The following is a 25000-nucleotide window of genomic DNA, read 5'->3' on the forward strand; positions in this document are numbered from 1 at the left end:
AAGAGAAACACGGGTCTGATCAGCTGAGGAAACATTGACCGACTGCTGCTTTTACACATCACGTCTTTCTCCACGTCGATCGAAATCTGATCTTTCACACAGGCAACGTCTCAGAAGTGAAACGGTTCTGGGTTCTTTAATCATTTTATGTGATCTAATCCTGAGCATCTGAGCTGAAAAAACATTTTTTAAAAGCCATGTGCTCATTTGCAGTGTCTGGGTTTTATAATAAAAACCTATTTAAGTACAATATGCTGCGGAATATAAGATTTGATTCAGGCATTTTTTACATTGCTAATGATTTGGATGATGAATTTATCAAAGTATCAAACATCGACTGGTTCAAGCTGCTTTTCTCTGGTGATTCCAGGTTTTCACCAGAGAGAAAACAACAAGAAGCATTTTCACAATTTTAAGACATTTCATGGAAAAAAGTTTAGTTTCTTCAGTCTGAGCTAGCAGCTAATTAGCAGATTGATGATAAAAATATGTATTGATTGAGTGAGAAGATCAGGTACAAGGAGATTAGTGAAAAGAGGAAAAGTAAAGTGTTACTGGTAGAAGGTGCGTCAGGGCGAGCCTCAGGGAGGACTCACCTGGACAGCGAGGAGCGGGACGGGGGCCGGCCCCTTCTAGCTCTTCCTCTGGGAGCCAGTGGGACGAAGGCCCGGGACCCCAGGGTGCCGTAGCCTCTGTCCTTCGTGACCACCGACCCTGCCCTTTGACCCCTGTGACCCCTCTGTTGATACCCACCTCCCCTCCTGGGACTGCGGACACACAGAGGGGACGAATGGAGCCGGTCAGGTTGCACAGGCACTGATCTGGGGACAGTCTCAAAAGGAAAAGCCGCCCTGCTGAAGAAGGAGGGCGGTTCACTGACCCCAGATCTGTGCCTGTAAAGCAACTTGTACCTGAAGCGGCAGGGATCAGTGAATCACTGAGAGATGAGGGTGTTAGAAAGAGGTGAATCAGGAACCAGCATGCATCGACCACAGACAGGTGAAGCAGAGAGGCAGGACAGAAGAGAACCAGTGACTGAGGGGGAGGTGCTACCTGAAGGATCTGCCCCCTCGGCTGGACGGCATGATGAAGTCCGGCCTGGCGAAGCCGGTGCTGCTACTGGTTCCTCCTGAGCTGTGCTGCAGGCTGGAGGCCTTGGACGACAGCGAGCTGATGTCCCCCAGGTCACCGGAGGTCAAGGAGCTGCTTCCTGTGCGGCACGGAGAGATGTCGCTGTCCAACACGTGGCAGTCGACCACCGGCTCCTCGCTCTCCTGGTGATCAGAGATCAGTGACACTCATGTTCCTCAAGTCACAACCAAACAAACATTTTCAACCTACAGAGTTTCACACAATCATACATTTAACGATGTCTTAACAAGAGTAAGAGTCTGTCGCCATGAACGGCTGTGAGATAATGAATCAGAGTATTTGAGCTGATGGTAGATGAAGAGTTGGACGAGACCATGAATGTCTGTTTGAAACACGCGTTTGCAGCCTGGAGCAGGAAAAGCAGCTGTTACCTCAGTGACTTTGCGATCCACCTCTTTGCCGTCCTCATAATAAACATCTGTAATGACCCGAGTGACGGTGGTTCGCACTTCCTGGGTGGTGCGGACGTGTCTGCAGTGGGCGGGGCCTGTGGTTCTTCTAAAGGACGGAAACTCTGGTTCCCCCTTTTAGAGAAAACAGAGGAGAGTCAGATTATGAATGTTTACAGACATGTGAATGCACATGGATCTCCGTACCCTGCCGGCTGGCGAGCGCAGCCCCTCTGCCTGGAAGCTGGTCTGCTGGGAGAGCGTCCGCTGTCGGAGCGGAGACACAGAGACACAGAGACTCAGAGACACAGACACAGAGACTCAGAGACTCAGAGACACAGAGACACAGAGACACAGAGACTCAGAGACACAGAGACTCAGAGACACAGAGACTCAGAGACTCAGAGACACAGAGACTCAGAGACACAGAGACTCAGAGACACAGAGACTCAGAGACTCAGAGACACAGAGACTCAGAGACACAGAGACTCAGGCTTCAGCCTCAAACATCACTCAACAACACTTCCAGCTACCCAAGATATTTAAACCGGGACGTCATGATGAATTGTTATAATGTACAGTAACTTTAGTAAAAATTTGTAAATTGAATATATAGTAAAATAAATTATTTTACTAATTTTGTATAAAAGATTTTGCTTCATATTTGTCTTATTCTGCACAGTTGTGTTAATTTAACCAACACGTTCCTGACTGAGTCTGTTCGTTACCTGCAGGTAAAAAGTGAGAGATTCTGGTAATTGTGTTAATTTGATTTCTTAGACATTTATTTGTTTAAAATTTAATTTGTCATGATCAATTAAAAAAAACGCACAAAAATAAATACCACTTAAACACAATTGTTATTGCATGTAAGGATAAACTGTGTGTGTATTATGTCAAATCAATTATTATTAAAAGATGATACAACAACAACCATAATGAATAAACGTTGAATATGAGAATGAGAAGTTCACGTTCATCCTCTTCACTGACGCACGGCACAAACCTTGTTGAATGGACTGGAGCTGACGGTGTGGTCAAAGGTCCTCTGGGAACTCGCCTTCAGTCTGGCATCTCGACTGTTTGGGGTGGGGGGGTCTGAAGAGTCGGGTGGTCCTCTCCTCTCCTCTGATTGGTCGGCAGGGGTGGGGGTATTTACAGGGTTCCGCTGCGGTGCCGTTTCCTGTTGTGGAGCTTGTGATTGGCTGTTGGGCAGGCTGTTGCATCCCAGCGAGGAAGCCTGGGAGCTTCTCTGTGGCGAGGCGAACAGCTCCGCCCTGCAGAGACATGTACACGTGACGCTGTGAGACATCTGGCTGACGACCAATACAAATACAGCATCAATATTAGAATCTACCCACAAGTTGAAATTCAGTTCCAGGAGCCATGTGCCTGAAGCCAGCTTCAGATCACAACAACCTACATGATCCCAGATGAACCCTGGAATGTGTTGGTTCCAGACACTTTCCACTGGAAACTACAACCTGCACAACTCTGACACTCAAACGTCATCAGAAGGGTTTCCTCTTCCAAAGAGAAATGGTGGATTCACCAGCAAAATAGATGAGTCTGTCCAAAATGGAGGCTGAGCAGACGTTGATACAGCTAACGCTAAGGAAAGTGTGTGTCTGACATCCTGGCTGGGGAGGAGTGGGTGTGGGGGGGCTGTGTGACATGAAACACAACCTGTTCATACATGAGGTCGCTCCTCGTCTGTCTCATGTGATTGGAACATGTGAGCCCACAGATTTGTTCTGAAACAGAGCCCGTGGCACTAAGCGGACCGACGGTCTCCTCTCTGGTTGGTAGAACTTCTCAGATGCTCTGGTGATGTGATGGTCTGCTTTCCCTGGGTCCCGTTCTTAGTGAGCTCCCTCTGCTTGGTCCTGAACCTTGGTCCATTAGAACAACATCTGTCTTCAGACAAAGTAACTCTGCTCTAAGACGGATGGGAAGAGAGAACCAGCATCAACCTCATCTTGTTCAGATCGGCATGATTTGAGATTTCTCTCAACTATTTCTGACAAGAAACAAGTGACCTAAAAACAGAATTCAACTGCTGAAGACATTTTGAAACAACGACCTGACTTTTCCAAAGCAAGGGGACAAAACGACGCCTCACATCGTCCCAGGGGAATATTCACATGGTGCAAAGAATAGAAAGCCATCCCACCTCCAGGATCCAGAAGTAGGTCTCACACTCTGTCACGTGCAGTGTGGTCGCCAGAGTCGTCCTATTTGTGTCGACTAAAACACAACAGGGGGAATCTACTAATACTTCCACAGGTCAGATGGAGAGAATCTCAACAGACCACGTGTATATAACGAAAGTTTAAATTATAAAATAACATACAAATAATAATTAACTTGATAAATGTGTGCCGTGTTTTCAATTAGTGAGAGCAGTTAAAAACAGAAGTAGGACAACACTGCAGACTGTTGAAGGTTATACAGTCTCATACTGTTACTATGATGCTTACTCATGCTTTTTAAAGTCTGTGCTTTAAAACAGGGCTGAGATTTAAATGAGGAAGTTAAACAAACAGTCGTCAGTGGAGCTTTGACAGTGAAATTTCATGCAAACACAATTTAAACTAGAAGAGGAGAGTATAGGAGAAAACCTGTTAGAGCACAAGCAGCTGAACTGCAGCGCTGCAGCAGTGATCTCACCTGACAGGTGAGTTGTCCTCCTGCTGTCTGTGAACCTGCCGGACTCGACTGAACACTGACGAGCTGCTGAGACATCAAACATGAGGGTTTACTTCTGTGACCTTCAACAGACGACTGCAGCTCAGAGTTTAACAGGTAACAAAAAGCTGAAGATGCATTAAACTAAGATAAAGAGTCTTCATCAACATGATCCAAGTTGACGTCTTCTTCTCTGACTTCTACAAGTGTGGCTTCTATTTTTCATCCAGAGATATTTGTATATTTGTATTATTTGTGTCTGTCGCGTGTTAGAAACGTCATGAACACGCCAACTTGCTGGCGGTGAATCCTGTGGAGGATCTGCCGCTGTGTTCTCATACCAGCTCACTCAGACATTGGGGAATGCAGCAGAGCTTTACCTGGTTACAGCCTTGGAAACGGTGGCGGCCTTGACGACAGATGCGTCCTCGTCTGACAGCGCTGGCTCTGGTGGAAAGAAATATATTACTGAGAGGGCGATGAGAGTGTCTCCATGGAAACCATCTAGTCACTCCCAAGAAGAGAATGAACAATGAAGATGAGCGAGCGCAGCTCTTACTCTGCAGACTGAAGGACTCAGAGCTGCCTTCTTCAACTGGGGTCACCAGCTTCATCCTCAAACTCAGCTTCCTGTCTCCAGGGTCCGTCCTGTCCTCGCCACCTTCCCCAGACACAATGTCGCTGGCAGCCATCGCCACGTCTGCAGAGACATCGCCCACATTGTCCGACTTCTCAGAAAAGATCTCTGGATAAAAAGATGGACAAAGTTCAGATCGTGTTGTGCTACGTGACATCAGGTAGAGACGTGGTGTCTGTCAGTGGAACCCACCAATGGGAGTGCTGTGTCTCAGCGACTGCTTCAGCTGATTGATTAGAGGAGGCGTGGCTCCAGCTGCAGGACCAATCAGCTCCCCTTCTTTAGGAAGTGTGAAGTGGAAGGAAATCTCTGTAGTTGAAAAACATAGTTGGAATCAGATGAGATCTATTTCAGTTAATTGTTCCCATTAAAGCCAGATTTCTTACAGTCCCCAACAGGGAGGATGTTCTGTGTATCCACATTTGAAATCAGATTTGTGAAAGTCTCCCGTCACCGGCTACACGTCTGCATTTAGTTCAATCATAGAGTAATGGTGTCTTAATGGGTTTATTAAAACTATTTCTAAAAATGGACTACGACTACAGTATTCCAAAAGAATTAATAAGATGACGCAAAAGCTGTTTTCAGACATGAACTGAACCACAAACATGTTCCTAACATGTTCCTGACATGTTCCTAACATGTTCCTAACATGTTCCTGACATGTTCCTAACATGTTCCTGACATGTTCCTAACATGTTCCTGACATGTTCCTAACATGTTCCTGACATGTTCCTAACATGTTCCTGACATGTTCCTAACATGTTCTGTCTGTGAGAACAAATGTCTGAGTCAGTGTCTCTGGACATTTTCTGGATCTTCTCCTGCAGCCTCCTATTAAAGTGTCAGAGTGAGTCCATGTGAGAAAACTGCAGGACAATGAGTGTTGATGAGGACGTCCAAACACTATTTACAGAGCTCATGTCGGTGAGACAACGGAGAGATAACGTGAGACAACGGAGAGAAAACGTGAGACAACGTGAGACAACGGAGAGAAGCTGTGAGACAACGTAAGACAACGTGAGACAACGGAGAGAAGCTGTGAGACAACGGAGAGAAGCTGTGAGACAACGTAAGACAACGTGAGACAACAGAGAGAAAACGTGAGACAACGGAGAGAAGCTGTGAGACAACGTGAGACAACGTGAGACAACAGAGAGAAAACGTGAGACAACGGAGAGAAGCTGTGAGACAACGTGAGACAACGGAGAGAAAACGTGAGACAACGGAGAGAAGCTGTGAAACAACGTAAGACAACGTGAGACAACGTGAGACAACGTGAGTCTGCTTCCACTTTACCTCCCGAACTGTCACTGAGGCTCTTGTCTTTGAGCACCTCTGGTTGAGGCCCCGCCCTCTTCGTCTGAGGCAACCTATCGAGTGCCGCGTTCACCTTCTTCATCTCAGACTGGGACTCATGGCCGTTGGTGGAGGCGGACACATTGACTCTGATTGGCTGAGAGCTGTTGGTGGCATCGTTCTTCAGAATCTGGGAGTGTCTCTCGCTGTCTGTAACCACGATGACGCTGTCACCTCCCTGCTCTTCACTCTCGTCCTCCATCGGCTCAGGAGTCATCAGTTGACTCTGAGAGAGAGCAAGAGCCATTCCTGAAGCCCCGCCTCCCGTTGCACTCTCCTCCTCCTCCATCACCACCTCCTCCACCTGATCCATCGTGTCGCTGTTAGTCTGGGACACTGATTCTACAGAGCGACGCTTTGTCGTTCCTCCTCTTACATCCACAGAGAAGACGGACTGCGCGGGCAAACTACAGGGCGGCGGCGTATCTGACGGAGTCTCCTGCACACAGATGCTAACAGACACATCCGAGGAGTCAAGCTTTGGTTGAGAGCAGGACGCCATGTCTGCAGAGGTCGTCCCTTTGCCGTCTTTTACGTTCACATTTTGTACATTCAAAGAAGCGGTCTGGTTGTGCACATCAGAACCTTGCGACTGATTGGACGGCTCAGTCTTGGCACATTCGTTGAAACACTTTGGTGATTCGGCAGAGGTGGAAGCTTTTGAACTAGTTTGTGATACTGGGGGGACGCTGTTGCTATCGCTCCTCTGGTCACGGCACAAAGTCACAGAGTCACTGGTGTCGACAGCGGGCGGCACTTCAAATTCCTCAATCTGTGTGGCCTGACTGTCGTCTTCGATCTGCGCTGAGGTCTGCTGAGCAGGACCGCTGCTCTGAGTGTTCACACACAGCTGCAGAGGCGAAGTGAACGGTGCCGACTCCAGATGTTGAGACTCCGTCTCATGAGGCGTCGACTTCTTATCAGACGGTCGAGGAGGCTCCAGACTCTGTGTCGCAACAAACACGTCCTGAGAAAACAGAAAGCAACCGCAGGGTCAGCCCGTAACTACAGATAATGTTCATTCTCAATAATAATAATAATTACCTGTTGATTGGAGAATTCATTGATTTTGGATATTTTGATTTGAGAAAAGCAAACTCTGAAGCTGCATCAGGTGAATGTGTAACTTAATAAATAACTTTATTCATTACTTGAAAATGTATTTTCAGTTGATTGAAATAAACGTTGAATGAAAGTTTTTAGATTGAATCAATGTCAATTACTCATTTATGAAGTGAATGAAATGAAACCGTCTCTGGTTCCAGCTTCACTAAGCTCAGGACTTTTATATCAATGTAAACTGAATATCTGGGTTTTGGAGAATTTCTGGTAATTTTCTTTATTCTCTCTTGATATTTTAGACTCAACAATAAATTCAACATTTCAAAATGTATCAACTTGGGAAATTGAAAATGAAAAAGAGAAAGTAGTACATACATGAGAGAACTGTGGTTGGGAGGGTAAAGAGAGAGTACGATCCAATGCAAAACCAGGGGCATTCTGGGATACCGGCGTGGAGGAGGATGGGTGGAGCTTAGAGGCGGCCTCCGTTTCCATTGGCTGTTCTTCCCTCTCCCCTGCTCGATCTTCTGGGGGCAACGAAGTATCCATTGGTTCATCAGCACCTAGCGAAGCAAAAGACTTTGAGCTCCACTCACCGGCTAACGTGTTTATATTTAAATTCAGTCTTTTATAATGATAATAATAGCTTGCATTTATATAGCGCCTTTCAGGAGAGTCCGTGAGGACAGAAGAGAAAAGAGAACGGTTGTGGTAGGGTGGAGCATTAACGGAGGCCAAAGGCCTTAGTGGACAGGTGGTGCTTGAAGAGTTTCTTGAAGCTGTTTAGAGACGCAGCGCTGCGCATTTCGCAGTTTGGTGTTGGAGAAGTGTTACTCGTTTACCGTGTTCATGCTCTGGTCCGGTCGGGGAGCTGGGAACCATTATAGGAGTGTGGCTGAAGTTGTCTGGAGTCGGAGCAACGAAATCAGCAGAGCTCCTAGAAAAGAAAGAGGAAATCATGTCATTTACTGGGCTGCACGAGGTTTAACATACAAGCACGTGTGTGACTTACTGGGACAGACTCTCCTGCACCAGTGTTCCCTGTCCAGACAGATGCAGCAGTCCCAGGGTGTGGGACGGGGTCGGGGTCGGGTGACCCTGCTGCTCCTGCTCAGATACTGTGCTGTCCACTGCGGCACCTGAGAGCAACACAAGATACAACGAGTATTAAAGACCGGCTGCGTGTAAACAAACAGCAGTAACCTTGAAGGGCCTGTGTCTGCAAATAAACTAGATCACCCCGTGATCCAAAAGACCATCAGGGGTCTTAATCAAGATTCCTTACATCAAGTTAAAACAAGTTCATTTTTACTAAATCAACTCACATTCAGGACTGTCTAGGTTCATTAGATGTGTAATATAGTTCATGTGCTACAACGTGACATGAGCCTTCAAGTACCCGTGTGTGCTGTGTGTGTATGAACGCACCCGTCTTGTCAGCATCGAACATGTCTTCCTGCGAGGACGGGACCTCACAGTCCAGCTGCCTCTGTTCACCTGAGGCCTGGGGACTCTCAGAGTGCAGCAGAGCCTGGACACTGAGCTGTCGGCCCGAAGGAGCTGCAGAGTCTGACGAGCTGCTGGAGCTCACCTCAGATCTGGAGGAGGACAAAAACAAACTGCTAAAACCAGATGAGCATCTGGAATGAATGTAGAACCTAAAACACCACATGGATCAGTACCTCACAGATTTGTTGTCCCGAGTCGCTGAGGTCTTGGAGCTCTGCTCTGCTGGTGATGAAAAGCAGGTGGACATTAGATGGACGGTTTAAACCAGCAGCTTGGCTGAGGTACTGTCATGTTCTATAAATTAGAGGCTTATATGATAAAATAACGAAATATAAAAAGGAATTTTTTTAAATACCTAATTTGTTGGGTCTCTCACAGTCTCCCCCCCGACTGTTCACTGCTTCACTGCACAGATCTTGAGTCTGAGAAAGCTCAAGAAAACCAATCTGAGAGGTTCCCTCTGACATACACACACATACAGATGTTATGAGGAGCAAACATGTGGTAATATTGAGTTGTTAATGTACCGTGCTTCATGCTATTCTTTAATCAGTGCGAAGAACTCGTACCCTCAGATTGACAGTGTGTGGTAGAATCAGCCCCAGAATCCATTTCTGTTTCCTCTGGTGAACTCCTGAAAGAAAAGTGAAGACACTTCACGACTCTGCAGCAGAGAAACATCGATCTTCAAACATGTCAGGTCCACGTACTTCTTGTTTGGAGGAGGGCAGGTGTGGAGAACTTGACTCTCCTCCTGGAGCGCTGAGCTCGGGTTGACTGTTGTGAGAATACCTGAATAAAGAAGAACAAGTTTTTAGTGTTAGTTGTTTATAAGAGAATAGTGATGTTTATTATATATGTCAAACTGACACTGACCAGGTTCAGCCTGGTTGTTACTCTGGGAGCTCTCGGAGTCCGTCTGAGAGCTTCTGCTTCCCAGAGGTGAGGAGATCAGTTCCTGTGAAGAAGAATTCTCTCATCTCACAGAACAAATGCTCGACACAATATAAACTGATAGAAGATGACAGGAGTTCACTCTGCACAGCCTCTCTGACATGAACTGGAGAAAGATGAGTGATAGGGTTATGGTTAACCCCTAACCCTCATGTTGATGAGTGATAGGGTTATGGTTAACCCCTCACCCTCATGTTGATGAGTGATAGGGTTATGGTTAACCCCTAACCCTCATGTTATAAGTGATAGGGTTATGGTTAACCCCTCACCCTCATGTTGATGAGTGATAGGGTTATGGTTAACCCCTCACCCTCATGTTGATGAGTGATAGGGTTATGGTTAACCCCTCACCATCATGTTGATGAGTGATTGGGTTATGGTTAACCCCTAACCCTCATGTTGATGAGTGATTGGGTTATGGTTAACCCCTCACCATCATGTTGATGAGTGATAGGGTTATGGTTAACCCCTCACCATCATGTTGATGAGTGATAGGGTTATGGTTAACCCCTAACCCTCATGTTATAAGTGATAGGGTTATGGTTAACCCCTCACCCTCATGTTGATGAGTGATAGGGTTATGGTTAACCCCTAACCCTCATGTTGATGAGTGATAGGGTTATGGTTAACCCCTCACCCTCATGTTGATGAGTGATAGGGTTATGGTTAACCCCTCACCCTCATGTTGATGAGTGATAGGGTTATGGTTAACCCCTCACCCTCATGTTGATGAGTGATAGGGTTATGGTTAACCCCTAACCCTCATGTTGATGAGTGATAGGGTTATGGTTAACCCCTCACCCTCATGTTGATGAGTGATTGGGTTATGGTTAACCCCTAACCCTCATGTTGATGAGTGATTGGGTTATGGTTAACCCCTCACCATCATGTTGATGAGTGATAGGGTTATGGTTAACCCCTCACCCTCATGTTGATGAGTGATAGGGTTATGGTTAACCCCTCACCATCATGTTGATGAGTGATTGGGTTATGGTTAACCCCTAACCCTCATGTTGATGAGTGATAGGGTTATGGTTAACCCCTCACCCTCATGTTGATGAGTGATTGGGTTATGGTTAACCCCTCACCCTCATGTTGATGAGTGATAGGGTTATGGTTAACCCCTCACCATCATGTTGATGAGTGATTGGGTTATGGTTAACCCCTCACCCTCATGTTGATGAGTGATAGGGTTATGGTTAACCCCTCACCCTCATGTTGATGAGTGATAGGGTTATGGTTAACCCCTCACCATCATGTTGATGAGTGATTGGGTTATGGTTAACCCCTCACCCTCATGTTGATGAGTGATAGGGTTATGGTTAACCCCTCACCCTCATGTTGATGAGTGATAGGGTTATGGTTAACCCCTAACCCTCATGTTGATGAGTGATAGGGTTATGGTTAACCCCTCACCCTCATGTTGATGAGTGATAGGGTTATGGTTAACCCCTAACCCTCATGTTGATGAGTGATTGGGTTATGGTTAACCCCTCACCCTCATGTTGATGAGTGATAGGGTTATGGTTAACCCCTCACCATCATGTTGATGAGTGATTGGGTTATGGTTAACCCCTCACCCTCATGTTGATGAGTGATTGGGTTATGGTTAACCCCTAACCCTCATGTTGATGAGTGATAGGGTTATGGTTAACCCCTAACCCTCATGTTGATGAGTGATTGGGTTATGGTTAACCCCTCACCCTCATGTTGATGAGTGATAGGGTTATGGTTAACCCCTCACCCTCATGTTGATGAGTGATAGGGTTATGGTTAACCCCTCACCCTCATGTTGATGAGTGATAGGGTTATGGTTAACCCCTCACCCTCATGTTGATGAGTGATAGGGTTATGGTTAACCCCTAACCCTCATGTTGATGAGTGATAGGGTTATGGTTAACCCCTAACCCTCATGTTGATGAGTGATAGGGTTATGGTTAACCCCTAACCCTCATGTTGATGAGTGATAGGGTTATGGTTAACCCCTCACCATCATGTTGATGAGTGATTGGGTTATGGTTAACCCCTAACCCTCATGTTGATGAGTGATAGGGTTATGGTTAACCCCTAACCCTCATGTTGATGAGTGATAGGGTTATGGTTAACCCCTCACCATCATGTTGATGAGTGATAGGGTTATGGTTAACCCCTAACCCTCATGTTATAAGTGATAGGGTTATGGTTAACCCCTAACCCTCATGTTGATGAGTGATTGGGTTATGGTTAACCCCTAACCCTCATGTTGATGAGTGATTGGGTTATGGTTAACCCCTCACCCTCATGTTGATGAGTGATAGGGTTATGGTTAACCCCTCACCCTCATGTTGATGAGTGATAGGGTTATGGTTAACCCCTCACCCTCATGTTGATGAGTGATAGGGTTATGGTTAACCCCTCACCCTCATGTTGATGAGTGATAGGGTTATGGTTAACCCCTAACCCTCATGTTGATGAGTGATAGGGTTATGGTTAACCCCTAACCCTCATGTTGATGAGTGATAGGGTTATGGTTAACCCCTCACCCTCATGTTGATGAGTGATAGGGTTATGGTTAACCCCTAACCCTCATGTTGATGAGTGATAGGGTTATGGTTAACCCCTAACCCTCATGTTGATGAGTGATAGGGTTATGGTTAACCCCTCACCCTCATGTTGATGAGTGATTGGTGGAGGATAAGGGACTGTTACATGATGTTATCCCACATAGTTAGTCAGACAGTTAGTTATTCAGTAATGTTTGTGAGTTAGTTATGTTAGTCTGTCAGTTATGTTAATTAGTCAATTAGTCTGTCTGATAGCTAGTAAGTGAGTTAGTCAGCCAGCCTGATAGCTAGTTAGTTAGTAGGTAATGTTAGTCAGTTAGTTAATTAGTTAGTCAGCCAGCATGAAAGCTAGTTAGTTAGTCAGTTAGTCTGCCTGGTAGCTAGTCAGGTAGTTAGTTAATCAGTCAGTATATATATACACGAGTGTGTATTTAAAGTCCTAACTTCGCTGCACTGGTGTGTTTTCACAGTATTAAGAAGTAGCACAGCGGGTTGCCCACAGGACAGACAGTAGCTGGATGACACACAGATGCTAACATGAGAAGCCGCTCACCAGCACCGGGCTCCGGGAGCTGGGCTGCAGGGTGGACAGGCGCCGGGCCAGCAGAGCTCGGTAGCTGCTCTCAGGATCGTCCTCCAGGGCGACGCTGTCCGGCTGAGAGTCCTCCACGATCAGACACGGGTTGTCGGGCTGCGGGAGGCTGGAGTCCAGGTCCCCGGGATCCATGAGGTCAGGAGCCGGGCTGTGGTTCACTACACGGCGGGCAGAGAGAGGACGGAGGAGCGGGGATGTTAGCAGCCACCGGCCGGTGTTAGCATGTGAGCTACACTGAGCTAGCTGCTAACGCCCGACAACAGAGTCGATCAGCCCGGAACAAACTGCTCCTCAACCCCGGAACAAACTGCTCCTCAACCCCGGAACAAGCTGCTCCTCACTCCCGGGACATACTCCTCCTCACCCCCGGTACAAGCCGCTCCTCAACCCCGGTACAAGCTGCTCCTCGCCCCCGGTACAATCTGCTCCTCACTCCCGGGACATACTCCTCCTCAACCCCGGAACAAACTCCTCCTCAACCCCGGAACAAACTGCTCCTCACTCCCGGGACATACTCCTCCTCGCCCCCGGTACATCTCCTCCTCTCCCCCGGTACAAGCCGCTCCTCACCCCCGGTACAAGCCGCTCCTCTCCCCCGGTACAAGCCGCTCCTCTCCCCCGGTACAAGCCGCTCCTCTCCCCCGGTACAAGCCGCTCCTCACCCCCGGTACAAGCCGCTCCTCACCCCCGGTACAAGCCGCTCCTCACCCCCGGTACAAGCCGCTCCTCACCCCCGGTACAAGCCGCTCCTCACCCCCGGTACAAGCCGCTCCTCACCCCCGGTACAAGCCGCTCCTCACCCCCGGTACAAGCCGCTCCTCTCCCCCGGTACAAGCCGCTCCTCTCCCCCGGTACAAGCCGCGCCTCTCCCCCGCTACAAGCCGCTCCTCTCCCCCGGTACAAGCCGCTCCTCACCCCCGGTACAAGCCGCTCCTCTCCCCCGGTACAAGCCGCTCCTCTCCCCCGGTACAAGCCGCTCCTCACCCCCGGTACAAGCCGCTCCTCACCCCCGGTACAAGCCGCTCCTCTCCCCCGGTACAAGCCGCTCCTCTCCCCCGGTACAAGCCGCTCCTCTCCCCCGGTACAAGCCGCTCCTCTCCCCCGGTACAAGCCGCTCCTCTCCCCCGGTACAAGCCGCTCCTCTCCCCCGGTACAAGCCGCTCCTCTCCCCCGGTACAAGCCGCTCCTCTCCCCCGGTACAAGCCGCTCCTCACCCCCGGTACAAGCCGCTCCTCTCCCCCGGTACAAGCCGCTCCTCACCCCCGGTACAAGCCGCTCCTCTCCCCCGGTACAAGCCGCTCCTCTCCCCCGGTACAAGCCGCTCCTCTCCCCGGACGCTTATTTACGTTTTACGTGTTTTTCTGTTTCCGGACTCTTATCGACATTTCGCGGCAAAACGTGCGAGACGCGATTTGATTGGTCCATGTGAGAGTGACGTCATGAGAGACCTGGTAATTCATTCTTTTATTTTGACACTTTAATGATTTTAAATTTATATATGATTGTGAATTCTGATCCTAATTCAAGCTAATCGATTATATCTTGTTTCTTGATTTGACTTATATTCAGTATTTCTATCTTTTTAAATGTGATGTATATATAATGTATATAACATCTTAAAGAATGAATTAAATCCTCTGACCTTTACTCTTTAAGTTCTCCTCTTTATTTCATTCTATTCTGAGTAAAAGCACAGCACCAACACTTTCACTGTATTTACTTGTGTTTTTATTGTTTTTATGTTTCATGCTTTTTTACTTTTATTCTGTTTTGGTGCACAAATAATACAAATATAAATCTGATCTGAATCAAACTGGTATTTTCTTTATTTCAACCCTAACATTTGCAGACATCAGAGTTTTACATTCTGTTACCGTCTGTGATGATGAATCATGTAGAAGAGAGGAATCCAGGTCACTGCATCTCAGAGACCTTCATGGGCCCTTGAGGGGCCTCCAGCACCAGTGATATAGGACTTTTCACTTCTTCACTTCCTCACTATCACTTCCCTCGGCTGGAAGCATCTTGGAGTTTTCTGCAGTTTCAAGTGTTTTTACACAGATTTCTTTCTGTCGGCTGATTCCTGCTGCATCTGCTCAGCTCTTTGATTGTAGAATTTAAAAGCATCAGTTAACAGAAAGGGAGTTTAAGGTGGAATGAATGTGCACTAACCTTACGCATGATGCCTGAAGAACACAAACACTGATTAAGTAACGAATAAACACAGATTTTAGTGTCGACGTCCTCACAGATAATTAATCTCTGTCAGTACCTGAGATACAAGAGAATGAAATGTAATAAATAAAAGAAGCTTTTCATTGCATGAAGTCGACTCAGTTCTGAAGATTAACAGGCGGCTTTTCAACCGTGAACATTACTTTGTCTTCATCATTTGACAGCCTCAGTTTCCATGGAGACAGCAGCAGCTATCACAGAGAAAGTATAAAGCACCAATCAGGCGACTGACGAGGCTGCTGGGAAAGTGAGTTCCTGCTGAGTTACAACTGTGTTTTCAGAGGTGAATGGTTGTGTCCTGTTCTCAGAGATGAACATGAACACACATCACAGACACTGATGCTCTTAAGTAAGATACAAACTAAGTTTACATCAGATCAGATCAGAAGTCATGAAGCTACCAGAGCTGCTGTGATGACACCACCTCACATAAAACACCATGAAGGTCACGTCCAGTCTCCGCAGACTCTGACTAACAGACAGTGTCTCTGTCAGTTCCTGTAGAATCAGCTTCAAATGATTGTTTCTCTCTGTGTTTAACGTTTGAGTTAATCCTGCCTCAGATCAGTGATGCAGACATCATGGGCCTCAGCTTTACAGGACAACATCAGCATCAGCAGCGAGGAATCGACATGGAAACACAAAGATGGAGACGTCCTGGCTGAGAGCAAAGTGCTGATGAAAACCTGCTGAATCTCCTCAAGCAGCTCAGAGAGTCTGACGCTGACAAAGATCAAGAATGAATCAGCTTCAGATGGAAACTGGACCAACACAGAAAACTTCACGTCTTCATTCTGCTGCTCAAACACACACACCATGAAATACACAAACTGTCTAATGTGAACCACTGACCCCCCCCCACACACACACACACACACTGACCCCCCCCACACACACACACACACTGACACACACTAACACACACACACACACACACACACACACTGACACACACTCACACACACTGACACACACTGACACACACTAACACACACACACACACACACTGACACACACACACTGACACACACACACACACACACACACACACACAGACACACACTAACACTGGTACACACACACACACACACACACACACACTAACACACACACAGACACACACAATGACACACACACACACACACACTAACACACACACAGACACACACAATGACACACACACACACACACACACACACACACACACACACACACACACAGACACACACAATGACACACACACACACACACACACACACACAGACACAGATAATGACACACTGACAGACACACCCACACACACTGGCACACACACACACACTGACACACACTAACACACACACACGCGGACACACACACTCACACACACACGCGGACACACACACACACACCCACACCGGCTCCATGTTTTCTATTCCAGCCTAATGAAGCATAGAGATTGTATTTTACCTTATAAATCACCGTCTCCTCTCAGTTCTCTTCTCTTCTCTTCTCTCTCTTCTCTTCTCTTCTCTTCTCTCTCTTCTCTTCTCTCTCTTCTCTCTATTCTCTCTCTTCTCTCTCTCTCCTCTTCTCTTCTGTCTCGGTTTTCTTCTGTTGGAATAAAAACGCGTCCAGCATCGCTCCGTCATCTGTGCGCGTGTTTGCTGTGAGTTGGGGTGTGGAACAACACGCACACGCGTCAAGATGCAAAGGTATTTTTAATGGATCCATTTTGTTTCATTCATTTAGACAAACGAATATTCACCGGGTTTATATAGAATGTTTTAAATATCATAAATAAAGCTGATTATAAATAACGTTGTTGGTGTTTTAATGTGATAGAAACGAAGTCAAATTATATTCAATCATATCTAATTCTTGCATTTATGTCTATGACATTTGTTCTGTGGTTCAATCTGATTGGATGAAATGGTTCCGTCATATTAGAGCAGGAAGATGTTCAAGAGACAAAGAAATTATGAATCAAGACAAAAATGATAACATATTTTCTTATCACGTGTTTTAAAACATCAAACTGAAGTCAACATTAATAATTAGATAGTTTATTAAAATAGTTTTATCAACTAACTTCAGTTAAAACAGTTTCATCTGTTTATATAATGGTTTTATTTCTACCAAGCCTTGGTTGTTTATTACTACATATGGATGAATCTCACATCTTATAACATTTATGATTTGACCCTCATTGTCTTTACATCTGTAGTTTTTCTATTTTGATACAAGAATCTATTAAACCATTAACATGTCAGGACTCCTGTAGCTCTTCATCCTTCCACCAGGAGGCAGCAGTCACTGAGGTGCTAACTGCTGCTGGAGCAGTCACATGACCTGGTGTGAGTTTAGTGGTGAACTGACCAACATGGACTAACATGACTGCATGTTACTCCATGTTACTCCATGTTACTCCATGTTACTGCATGTTACTGCATGCTACTGCATGTTACTCCATGTTACTGCATGTTACTGCATGTTACTCCATGTTACTCCATGTTACTGCATGTTACTGCATGTTACTCCATGTTACTCCATGTTACTGCATGTTACTCCATGTTGGTACATGTTACTCCATGTTACTCCATGTTACTCCATGTTACTGCATGTTACTCCATGTTACTGCATGCTACTGCATGTTACTCCATGTTACTCCATGTTACTGCATGTTACTCCATGTTACTCCATGTTACTGCATGTTACTCCATGTTGGTACATGTTACTCCATGTTACTCCATGTTACTCCATGTTACTCCATGTTACTGCATGTTACTCCATGTTACTGCATGCTACTGCATGTTACTCCATGTTACTGCATGTTACTCCATGTTACTGCATGTTACTCCATGTTACTGCATGTTACTCCATGTTGGTACATGTTACTGCATGTTACTGCATGTTACTCCATGTTACTGCATGTTACTCCATGTTACTGCATGTTACTCATGTTACTGCATGTTACTCCATGTTGGTACATGTTACTCCATGTTACTGCATGTTACTCCATGTTACTCCATGTTACTGCATGTTATTCCATGTTACTCCATGTTACTGCATGTTACTGCATGTTACTCCATGTTGGTACATGTTACTGCATGTTACTGCATGTTACTCCATGTTACTCATGTTACTGCATGTTACTCCATGTTACTGCATGTTACTCATGTTACTGCATGTTACTGCATGTTACTCATGTTACTGCATGTTACTTCATGTTACTGCATGTTACTGCATGTTGGTGCAGTATCATGTCGGACACAGTCAGACCGTCTCAGTCTCATGTTTTCACTCATTATTATTCTCATCACCTCATGATTCATTAAAACATATGATACTGAAAGAGGTCAGAGATAATAAAACAGCTGCTAACCCAACACACATCTGTTTTTATTTCCCCTGAATCTTTGCATCCTCTCATCTGTTTCTTCAGGGTGACCCTGACCCTGACCCTGACCCTGACCCTCAGAGCAACATCTGCAGCACAGTCCTCCACCAGGAAGTTCAAATTCCTACTGCTGTAAAATGTGTCTTGAACATTTTTTTCTATAACAATAAAATCTCTTTTTGTGAGAAACTTGTGTCTTTGTGTGTTTAGTTTACTTGTCATGTATTTATTTTATTTTATATTTTCTCCCATGAAAAGACAACAAACACTTTGGTTCTAAGTATGTGTACTGGCTGTAATAATGTACTGTATGTACTGGGTGTAAGAATCTTTGAATCTGATATAATTAAATATAATTCCAATGTGCTGCGTCTGTGCTGCAGAATATCTTTTAAAGCCTGAAGTCAGAGTTTTCTGAGCGGCCTCTGAGTCTCTGCTGTTGAGATTCTGTCACAGAAGAAGCTTTGTTGCTGATGATGGGAACAAAGACGTGTCTGTGTAGAAACTAAAACCAGGACCTGGTACTCACAGTGACACTGATATAAATAGAGCCTTTGTCTTTTTTAATCCTCTGCTGTGTGACAGTTGAATATCAGAACAACGTGTGTCCTTAGTAATGATCATTACAGACACTGACTCACTGATGCTGCAGGTTTTCACACATTGGATTTTCAAAAACTGTCAAACTGCTCAGTTACATAGTTCATATAACATCTTCATCTTCACTTCTTCCTCGTCTTCATCAGTGTGAGTCAGCAGTATCATACATGAAATACGATCAAGATCAATTCTCATATTCCTCTTTTTCTCTGGTCCAATAAAACGCTGAGACCTCAAATAGCCACATAACCTGCGATCCAATCAAATATTTAGCATCTGCGGAGTCACGCCCACAACTCCTCCCACCTACTCCTGCATCGTCATGGTGCTTGCTCCGGATGCAGTTGTCATGGAAATGGAAGAGGGCTCAGTGTCCACTGTTACCATGGAGATCCCCATCGCTGCAGCAGCTGCCTCAGCGGAGCGAGCTGAGCCGGAGGACTGTGTTCAGCACCACGGACAGCACCACGTCGCAGCTGCGCTCAGGCACAGAAACTATCGCATGTTGATCGTGATCGGAGACATTTCCACCAGCCACCAGCTCGACGACGCCCGGAAACAGATCACACAAGGTAGGAGGCGCAGGAGAGACGGCCACAGGCTGCAGAGACAAGGAACCTCAGGTCTGAGAGGAACCTCAGGTCTGAGAGGAACCTCAGGTCTGAGAGGAACCTCAGGTCTGAGAGGAACATCAGGTCCGAGCAGATAGAGAGAGATAGAGAGAGAGAGAGAGAGATTCACAGCAACTGAAAACATGTCACTCATCTGTTCAACTCAACAATCAGAAAACAGTCAGTCATAGTTATCTGTATTATTCCGTATGTTCTGATTGCAGACTTTATAAACTGTATCTGTACATCAAAGAAACGTAATTATTATATCAGTTGTTAAATGTTTTTAAAATGTGGAGTCTTCAATCCATGATGCTCTGATATTTATTCAGTTTCTTATGTTTATTGCTGCACAGATTCTGCTGTGAATTAAAACTACACACACACTGTAATTTAGTCGTCCTGGTTTTAAAATATAACTTAATTATAAGTAAAGAATATTAGCAAACATATTCAATATGCAGAGAAACTTCTTATACTTTGATATTAAATATTCAATCATACGTTTTTACTGATTAATACAGAAACAAAATTAAAATCATGTAGTTTATCAATGAGGAGCAGATTCCAGCTTCTACTCCTCTGCAGTTATTTTAAAAGCTCATCATGTTATTCAAGTAAAAGTCTTAAATGAAATCTGACCATAAGTTGAGGATATTAGATGTGATATTCAATGAAAATGCTCAAGTACAAATATTTAAAATACTTTGAAAGACTTTAGTAAATTAACTTAACTACATTCTACCATGGTAGGTGATACTGCACATACCCAGATTACCCAGAGTGCTTCAGGGCATCTGCGCATCGTTACCTCAGAGTTGCTGAACGATGCACGAAGCCTCCAGACATCATGACCTCACTTTGTTTCACTTGAGACGGATTCACTTCAGAGCAAAGAGAAGAAACGCTCATTTACACATGAGGTTGAATTCCACATTATCCAAGTAAATAAGAACAAAACTCACATCAACCCTTTAAACACAATCTATATCAGATACAAAGGCTTTTTAGTTCTGTATAAAACCACATAATGACAGTTGTATAGTTTTAGTTTGAGCCGGATGACGACCTGATGACAAAGCAGCATCTTCAGACTCTTGAGTGAAATGTTGTTGATTTTCTCTCTTTGTGTTTTCACAGGTCTGCGCTCGTGGAATGTTGATGTGAGCGTCTGTGACCTGAACAAAGAGCTGCAGGAGTTTGAGAGCAGACACACCGCTCAGTTTTCAGCACAGGTCAAAGGTCAGTCCCGGCTCTACGGTATTTCTTGGCTTTTTATTTCAGTTATCATCCAGTGATTACACGCAGCATTTACCTGCATCTGTTGCTTGGAGACAAGAGGGATGTGATGGAATCAGAGTCGAGCGGCTGTTGGCCTCGTGCTTGTGTTGCAGCTCTGCAGAGACACACACTGCAGATCAGTAACATTCAGTCTGAACACAACGTGATCCTCTCTGCATCTTTTCTTCTCTGCACACAAATGTGACACCGCTCGTATTGATCAGGCTCTGGAACGCAGGCTGAGCGTCCGGCTGCAGATCAATGAGCGGCTGAATGTGAGAGGGGCTCTCGGTGCTGATATACGACCAGGCCCTGTGCTGGTTGTGAATGGAGCCAGATGTGTCTCACTGCTTCATATTTACAAAGAAACCACTGCCGCACATTTACTCAGTGAAGATGAACAGAGCTGAATAAAAAGCAGTTGGATCTTGGTGCACATCTCCTCCCACACACTTCTTTGGCTGGTGGTGTTTTGAAAAGAATCAGTGTAATATCACAAATATCAGTTTCTGAACATTTTACCATCACTCAGCTGAAACCTAAATCTTAAAGGTAAACGTCCATAAAGCTGAGAGACCAAATACAAATAGTGAAAATACTAAGAACATATACCATCATTCCACCATTTAAAAACGCTCTCTTTCTCCTCTGAGCTCTGCTTCCTTCATCCTTACGTCACAGCCTCCTCTGGAAGTCACCAGCAGGTCGTCTGATCCCGGGAGTTTCACAGTTTTATCACCTTTCATATAAACCAGTGTTTTAACAGTATGTGAATTCTAACGTCATTAATTAACCTTTGATGATAGATAACACGTGTGGCCCACATGTCCATAGTTTGATATGTTTATATATATATACATATATATATACATATGCATATATATATGTATATATAAACATATACTATGAATATATATATATATATATATATATATATATATATATATATATATATATATATCACCCAGGTTTCATCCAGGTTTTTATGTCCTTGAGACGTGCTTGGAGTTTAGTTAATTGATGACATTGTCCAGGTTTTATTGACAAGTATAACTGGGTGTCATCCGCATAGCAGTGGAAGTTTACCGAGTGTGTCCTGATAACGTTTCCGAGTGGAAGCTTATATAAGGTTAATAAAAGTGGGCCGAGCACAGAGCCCTGTGGAACACCGTGGTTAACTCTGGTGTGCACAGATGAGTCATCATTAATTTGCACGAATTGGAATCAATCTGAAAAATAAGATTTAAACCAGTTGAGGGCGGTTCCTTTAATGCTAATGAACTGTTCTAGTCTCTGTAATAAAATGTGATGGTCAATAGTGTTGAATGCTGCACTGAGATCTAACAGGACGAGGACAGACACAAACATCTGAAGCTATTAGAAGCTCATTAGTGACTTTAACCAGGACTGTCTCCGTGCTGTGATTGGCTCTAAACCCCGACTGAAAGTCTTCACATTGCTTTCCTGGAGAAACTCTCACAGCTGATTGGCTACAACCTTCTCAGGAGTTTAGACAGGAAGGGGAGGTTGGATATCGGTCTGTAGTTGAAAACCTCCGGGTCCAGGGTGGTTGTTTGAGGAGGGGTTTGATTACAGCTAGTTTAAAGGACTGTGATACATCCTGATGATAGTGAGAGATTGATTGTGTTCAGTAATGAACTGTCAATTAGGGGCAGAATTTCTTTAAGTAATTTTGTAGGAATGGGATCTAAGATACAAGTTGTTGGTTTAGAACATGAGATTATTCTGATCAGCTGATCACAGCTGATCAGAGAGAAGCTGTGATCAGCTGATCAGCTATCAGAGAGAAGCTGATCAGCTGTGATCAGCTTCTCTCTGATCAGCTGATCACAGCTGATCAGAGAGAAGCTGTCTAAACAATCAGTAAGATTCTCTGAGCCGTTTCTGAGATCTCTGTTCTGGATGGTGTGTTAGTGTCAACTGAGGGCAGGAGATGGTTGGTCCGAGTCGGATTCACACCAGTGGTCTGAGTAAAGACGAGTGATCACTGATGAGTGCCAGAAGGAGGAGGAGGAGGAGGAGGAGGAGGAGGACGAGGAGGACGAGGAAGGGGAAGAGGAAGAGGAAGAGGAAGAGGAAGAGGAGGTGGAGGACGAGGAAGAGGAGGAGGAGGAGGAGGAGGACAAGGACGAGGAGGAGGACGAGGAAGGGGAAGGGGAAGAGGAAGAGGAAGAGGAAGAGGAAGAGGAGGTGGAGGACGAGGAAGAGGAGGAGGAGGACGAGGAGGACGAGGAGGACGAGGAGGACGAGGAGGACGAGGAGGACGAGGAGGACGAGGAGGAGGAGGACGAGGAAGGGGAAGAGGAAGAGGAAGAGGAAGAGGAAGAGGAGGTGGAGGACGAGGAAGAGGAGGAGGAGGAGGAGGAGGAGGAGGAGGAGGAGGAGGAGGAGGACAAGGACGAGGAGGACGAGGAGGAGGACGAGGAAGGGGAAGGGGAAGAGGAAGAGGAAGAGGAAGAGGAAGAGGAGGACGAGGAAGAGGAGGAGGAGGAGGAGGAGGAGGAGGACGAGGAGGACGAGGAGGACGAGGAGGAGGAGGACGAGGAAGGGGAAGAGGAAGAGGAAGAGGAAGAGGAGGTGGAGGACGAGGAAGAGGAGGAGGAGGAGGAGGAGGAGGAGGAGGAGGAGGAGGAGGAGGAGGAGGACGAGGACGAGGAGGAGGACGAGGAAGGGGAAGGGGAAGAGGAAGAGGAAGAGGAAGAGGAGGTGGAGGACGAGGAAGAGGAGGAGGAGGAGGAGGAGGACGAGGAGGACGAGGAGGACGAGGACGAGGAAGGGGAAGAGGAAGAGGAAGAGGAAGAGGAAGAGGAGGTGGAGGACGAGGAAGAGGAGGAGGAGGAGGAGGAGGAGGAGGAGGAGGAGGACAAGGACGAGGAGGACGAGGAGGAGGACGAGGAAGGGGAAGGGGAAGAGGAAGAGGAAGAGGAAGAGGAGGTGGAGGACGAGGAAGAGGAGGAGGAGGAGGAGGAGGAGGAGGAGGAGGAAGAGGACGAGGAAGAGGAAGAGGAAGAGGAAGGGGAAGAGGAAGGGGAAGGGGAAGAGGAGGAGGAGGAGGAGGAGGAGGAGGAGGAGGAGGAAGGGGAAGGGGAAGGGGAAGAGGAAGAGGAAGAGGAAGAGGAAGAGGAGGTGGAGGACGAGGAAGAGGAAGAGGAAGAGGAAGGGGACGAGGAAGAGGAGGACGAGGAAGAGGAAGGGGAAGGGGAAGAGGAAGAGGAAGAGGAAGAGGAGGACGAGGAAGAGGAAGAGGAAGGGGAAGGGGAAGAGGAAGAGGATGAGGAAGAGGAAGAGGAAGGGGAAGAGGAGGACGAGGACGAGGACGAGGACGAGGAAGAGGAAGAGGAAGGGGAAGGGGAAGGGGAAGAGGAAGAGGAAGAGGAGGTGGAGGATGAGACGATGTTCTGTGTTGCACACGTGCAAAGGTCACATTGTAAAATCGATTAGCTCCAGACAGTTAAAACTTGGTCAGAAGCTGAAGGTCAGAAGCTGAAGGTCAGAAGCTGAAGGTCAGAAGCTGAAGGTCAGAACCTCTGAGCTCCTTTCATGACGCTCAGGTTTACAAACTGAGTCCTGATTCATATTTACTCTTCAGCTCTCACAGTCTTTTAGCTCCTGTGCCCACTGAAGCTCCTCCTCCTCCTCCTCCTCCTCTCATGCAGCAGGAGTGCACAGTCATCATGGCTGACAGCTCAGATCACAGAAGGCAGTTTTCAACATGTCTCCACTTCCTGTGACATCACATGAAAGGTTTATTCATGTTTGTAAGATTCATGATTTTCTTATATTAAGACTAATTTCACATCTTCATCAACAGATGATCCAAAGATTCCTCAGAAACAGAAACTGATCTCTGCTGGAATCAAGCTCCAGTGAAGGAGACGTTTGTTATTATAAATAAAAAATGTGCGCTGCAGGAAAATAATAATAACAATAATACTAATACTAATATAATAACAATAATAATAACAATAATACTAAAATAATAACA

General features: G+C 45.9%; 3 protein-coding genes across 9 annotated transcripts in view; 2 read left to right on the forward strand and 1 right to left on the reverse strand.

Annotated features, from left to right (window-relative positions):
- Window positions 1-16802, reverse strand: part of tp53bp1 (tumor protein p53 binding protein, 1) — a 27136-nt gene extending 10334 nt beyond the window's left edge. For 3 of the 6 annotated variants that reach the window (XR_004612528.1, XM_034574459.1, XM_034574434.1), the window contains exons 1-19: window positions 12847-13290; window positions 9673-9754; window positions 9507-9588; window positions 9366-9430; window positions 9152-9256; window positions 8970-9018; window positions 8716-8885; window positions 8300-8426; window positions 8130-8224; window positions 7663-7850; window positions 6166-7192; window positions 5059-5175; window positions 4789-4974; window positions 4610-4676; window positions 4212-4277; window positions 2548-2818; window positions 1749-1808; window positions 1524-1676; window positions 1054-1274 (exon numbers count right to left, since the gene is read on the reverse strand). Coding sequence is in view for 5 of the 6 variants with exons in the window: in XM_034574459.1 (XP_034430350.1) it covers window positions 1054-1274; window positions 1524-1676; window positions 1749-1808; window positions 2548-2818; window positions 4212-4277; window positions 4610-4676; window positions 4789-4974; window positions 5059-5175; window positions 6166-7192; window positions 7663-7850; window positions 8130-8224; window positions 8300-8426; window positions 8716-8885; window positions 8970-9018; window positions 9152-9256; window positions 9366-9430; window positions 9507-9588; window positions 9673-9754; window positions 12847-13020 (3305 nt within the window). In the remaining variant the exon portion in view is untranslated. Of the gene's footprint in view, window positions 1-1053; window positions 1275-1523; window positions 1677-1748; window positions 1809-2547; window positions 2819-4211; window positions 4278-4609; window positions 4677-4788; window positions 4975-5058; window positions 5176-6165; window positions 7193-7662; window positions 7851-8129; window positions 8225-8299; window positions 8427-8715; window positions 8886-8969; window positions 9019-9151; window positions 9257-9365; window positions 9431-9506; window positions 9589-9672; window positions 9755-12846; window positions 13291-13422; window positions 13428-14148; window positions 14220-16572 lie in introns of those variants that run through there. The other 3 variants (XM_034574441.1, XM_034574450.1, XM_034574467.1) reach the window with 3 other exon arrangements.
- Window positions 13019-14927, forward strand: LOC117759294 (proline-rich extensin-like protein EPR1). Its single transcript, XM_034581357.1, has 3 exons — window positions 13019-13112; window positions 13219-14339; window positions 14738-14927. Exons 1-3 carry the CDS (start codon window positions 13019-13021, stop codon window positions 14834-14836), a joined length of 1314 nt encoding a protein of 437 aa, XP_034437248.1. The 3' UTR covers window positions 14837-14927.
- Window positions 16803-19410: 2608 nt separating the features above from the next.
- map1aa (microtubule-associated protein 1Aa) overlaps window positions 19411-25000 on the forward strand; it is a 26495-nt gene continuing 20905 nt past the window's right edge. The window contains exons 1-2 of one of the 2 annotated variants that reach the window (XM_034614763.1): window positions 19411-19674; window positions 20854-20955. In XM_034614763.1, coding sequence (XP_034470654.1) covers window positions 19425-19674; window positions 20854-20955 — 352 coding nt within the window. In that variant the 5' untranslated portion in view covers window positions 19411-19424. The remainder of the gene's footprint in view (window positions 19675-20853; window positions 20956-25000) is intronic. The other variant, XM_034614772.1, reaches the window with a different exon arrangement.

This window comes from Hippoglossus hippoglossus, chromosome 3 (genome assembly GCF_009819705.1).
Source record: "Hippoglossus hippoglossus isolate fHipHip1 chromosome 3, fHipHip1.pri, whole genome shotgun sequence".
Lineage (NCBI taxonomy): Eukaryota > Metazoa > Chordata > Actinopteri > Pleuronectiformes > Pleuronectidae > Hippoglossus > Hippoglossus hippoglossus.

Bases quoted from the DNA above. Each gene is read 5' to 3' on its own strand.
- LOC117759294 (XM_034581357.1), top strand. From the start codon at position 13,019: ATGAGGTCAGGAGCCGGGCTGTGGTTCACTACACGGCGGGCAGAGAGA. The intron at 13,113-13,218 runs GTGAGCTACACT...CCCCGGAACAAG, and splicing joins CCACCGGCCGGTGTTAGCAT to CTGCTCCTCACTCCCGGGAC. The intron at 14,340-14,737 runs GTAATTCATTCT...TAACATTTGCAG, and splicing joins GTGACGTCATGAGAGACCTG to ACATCAGAGTTTTACATTCT.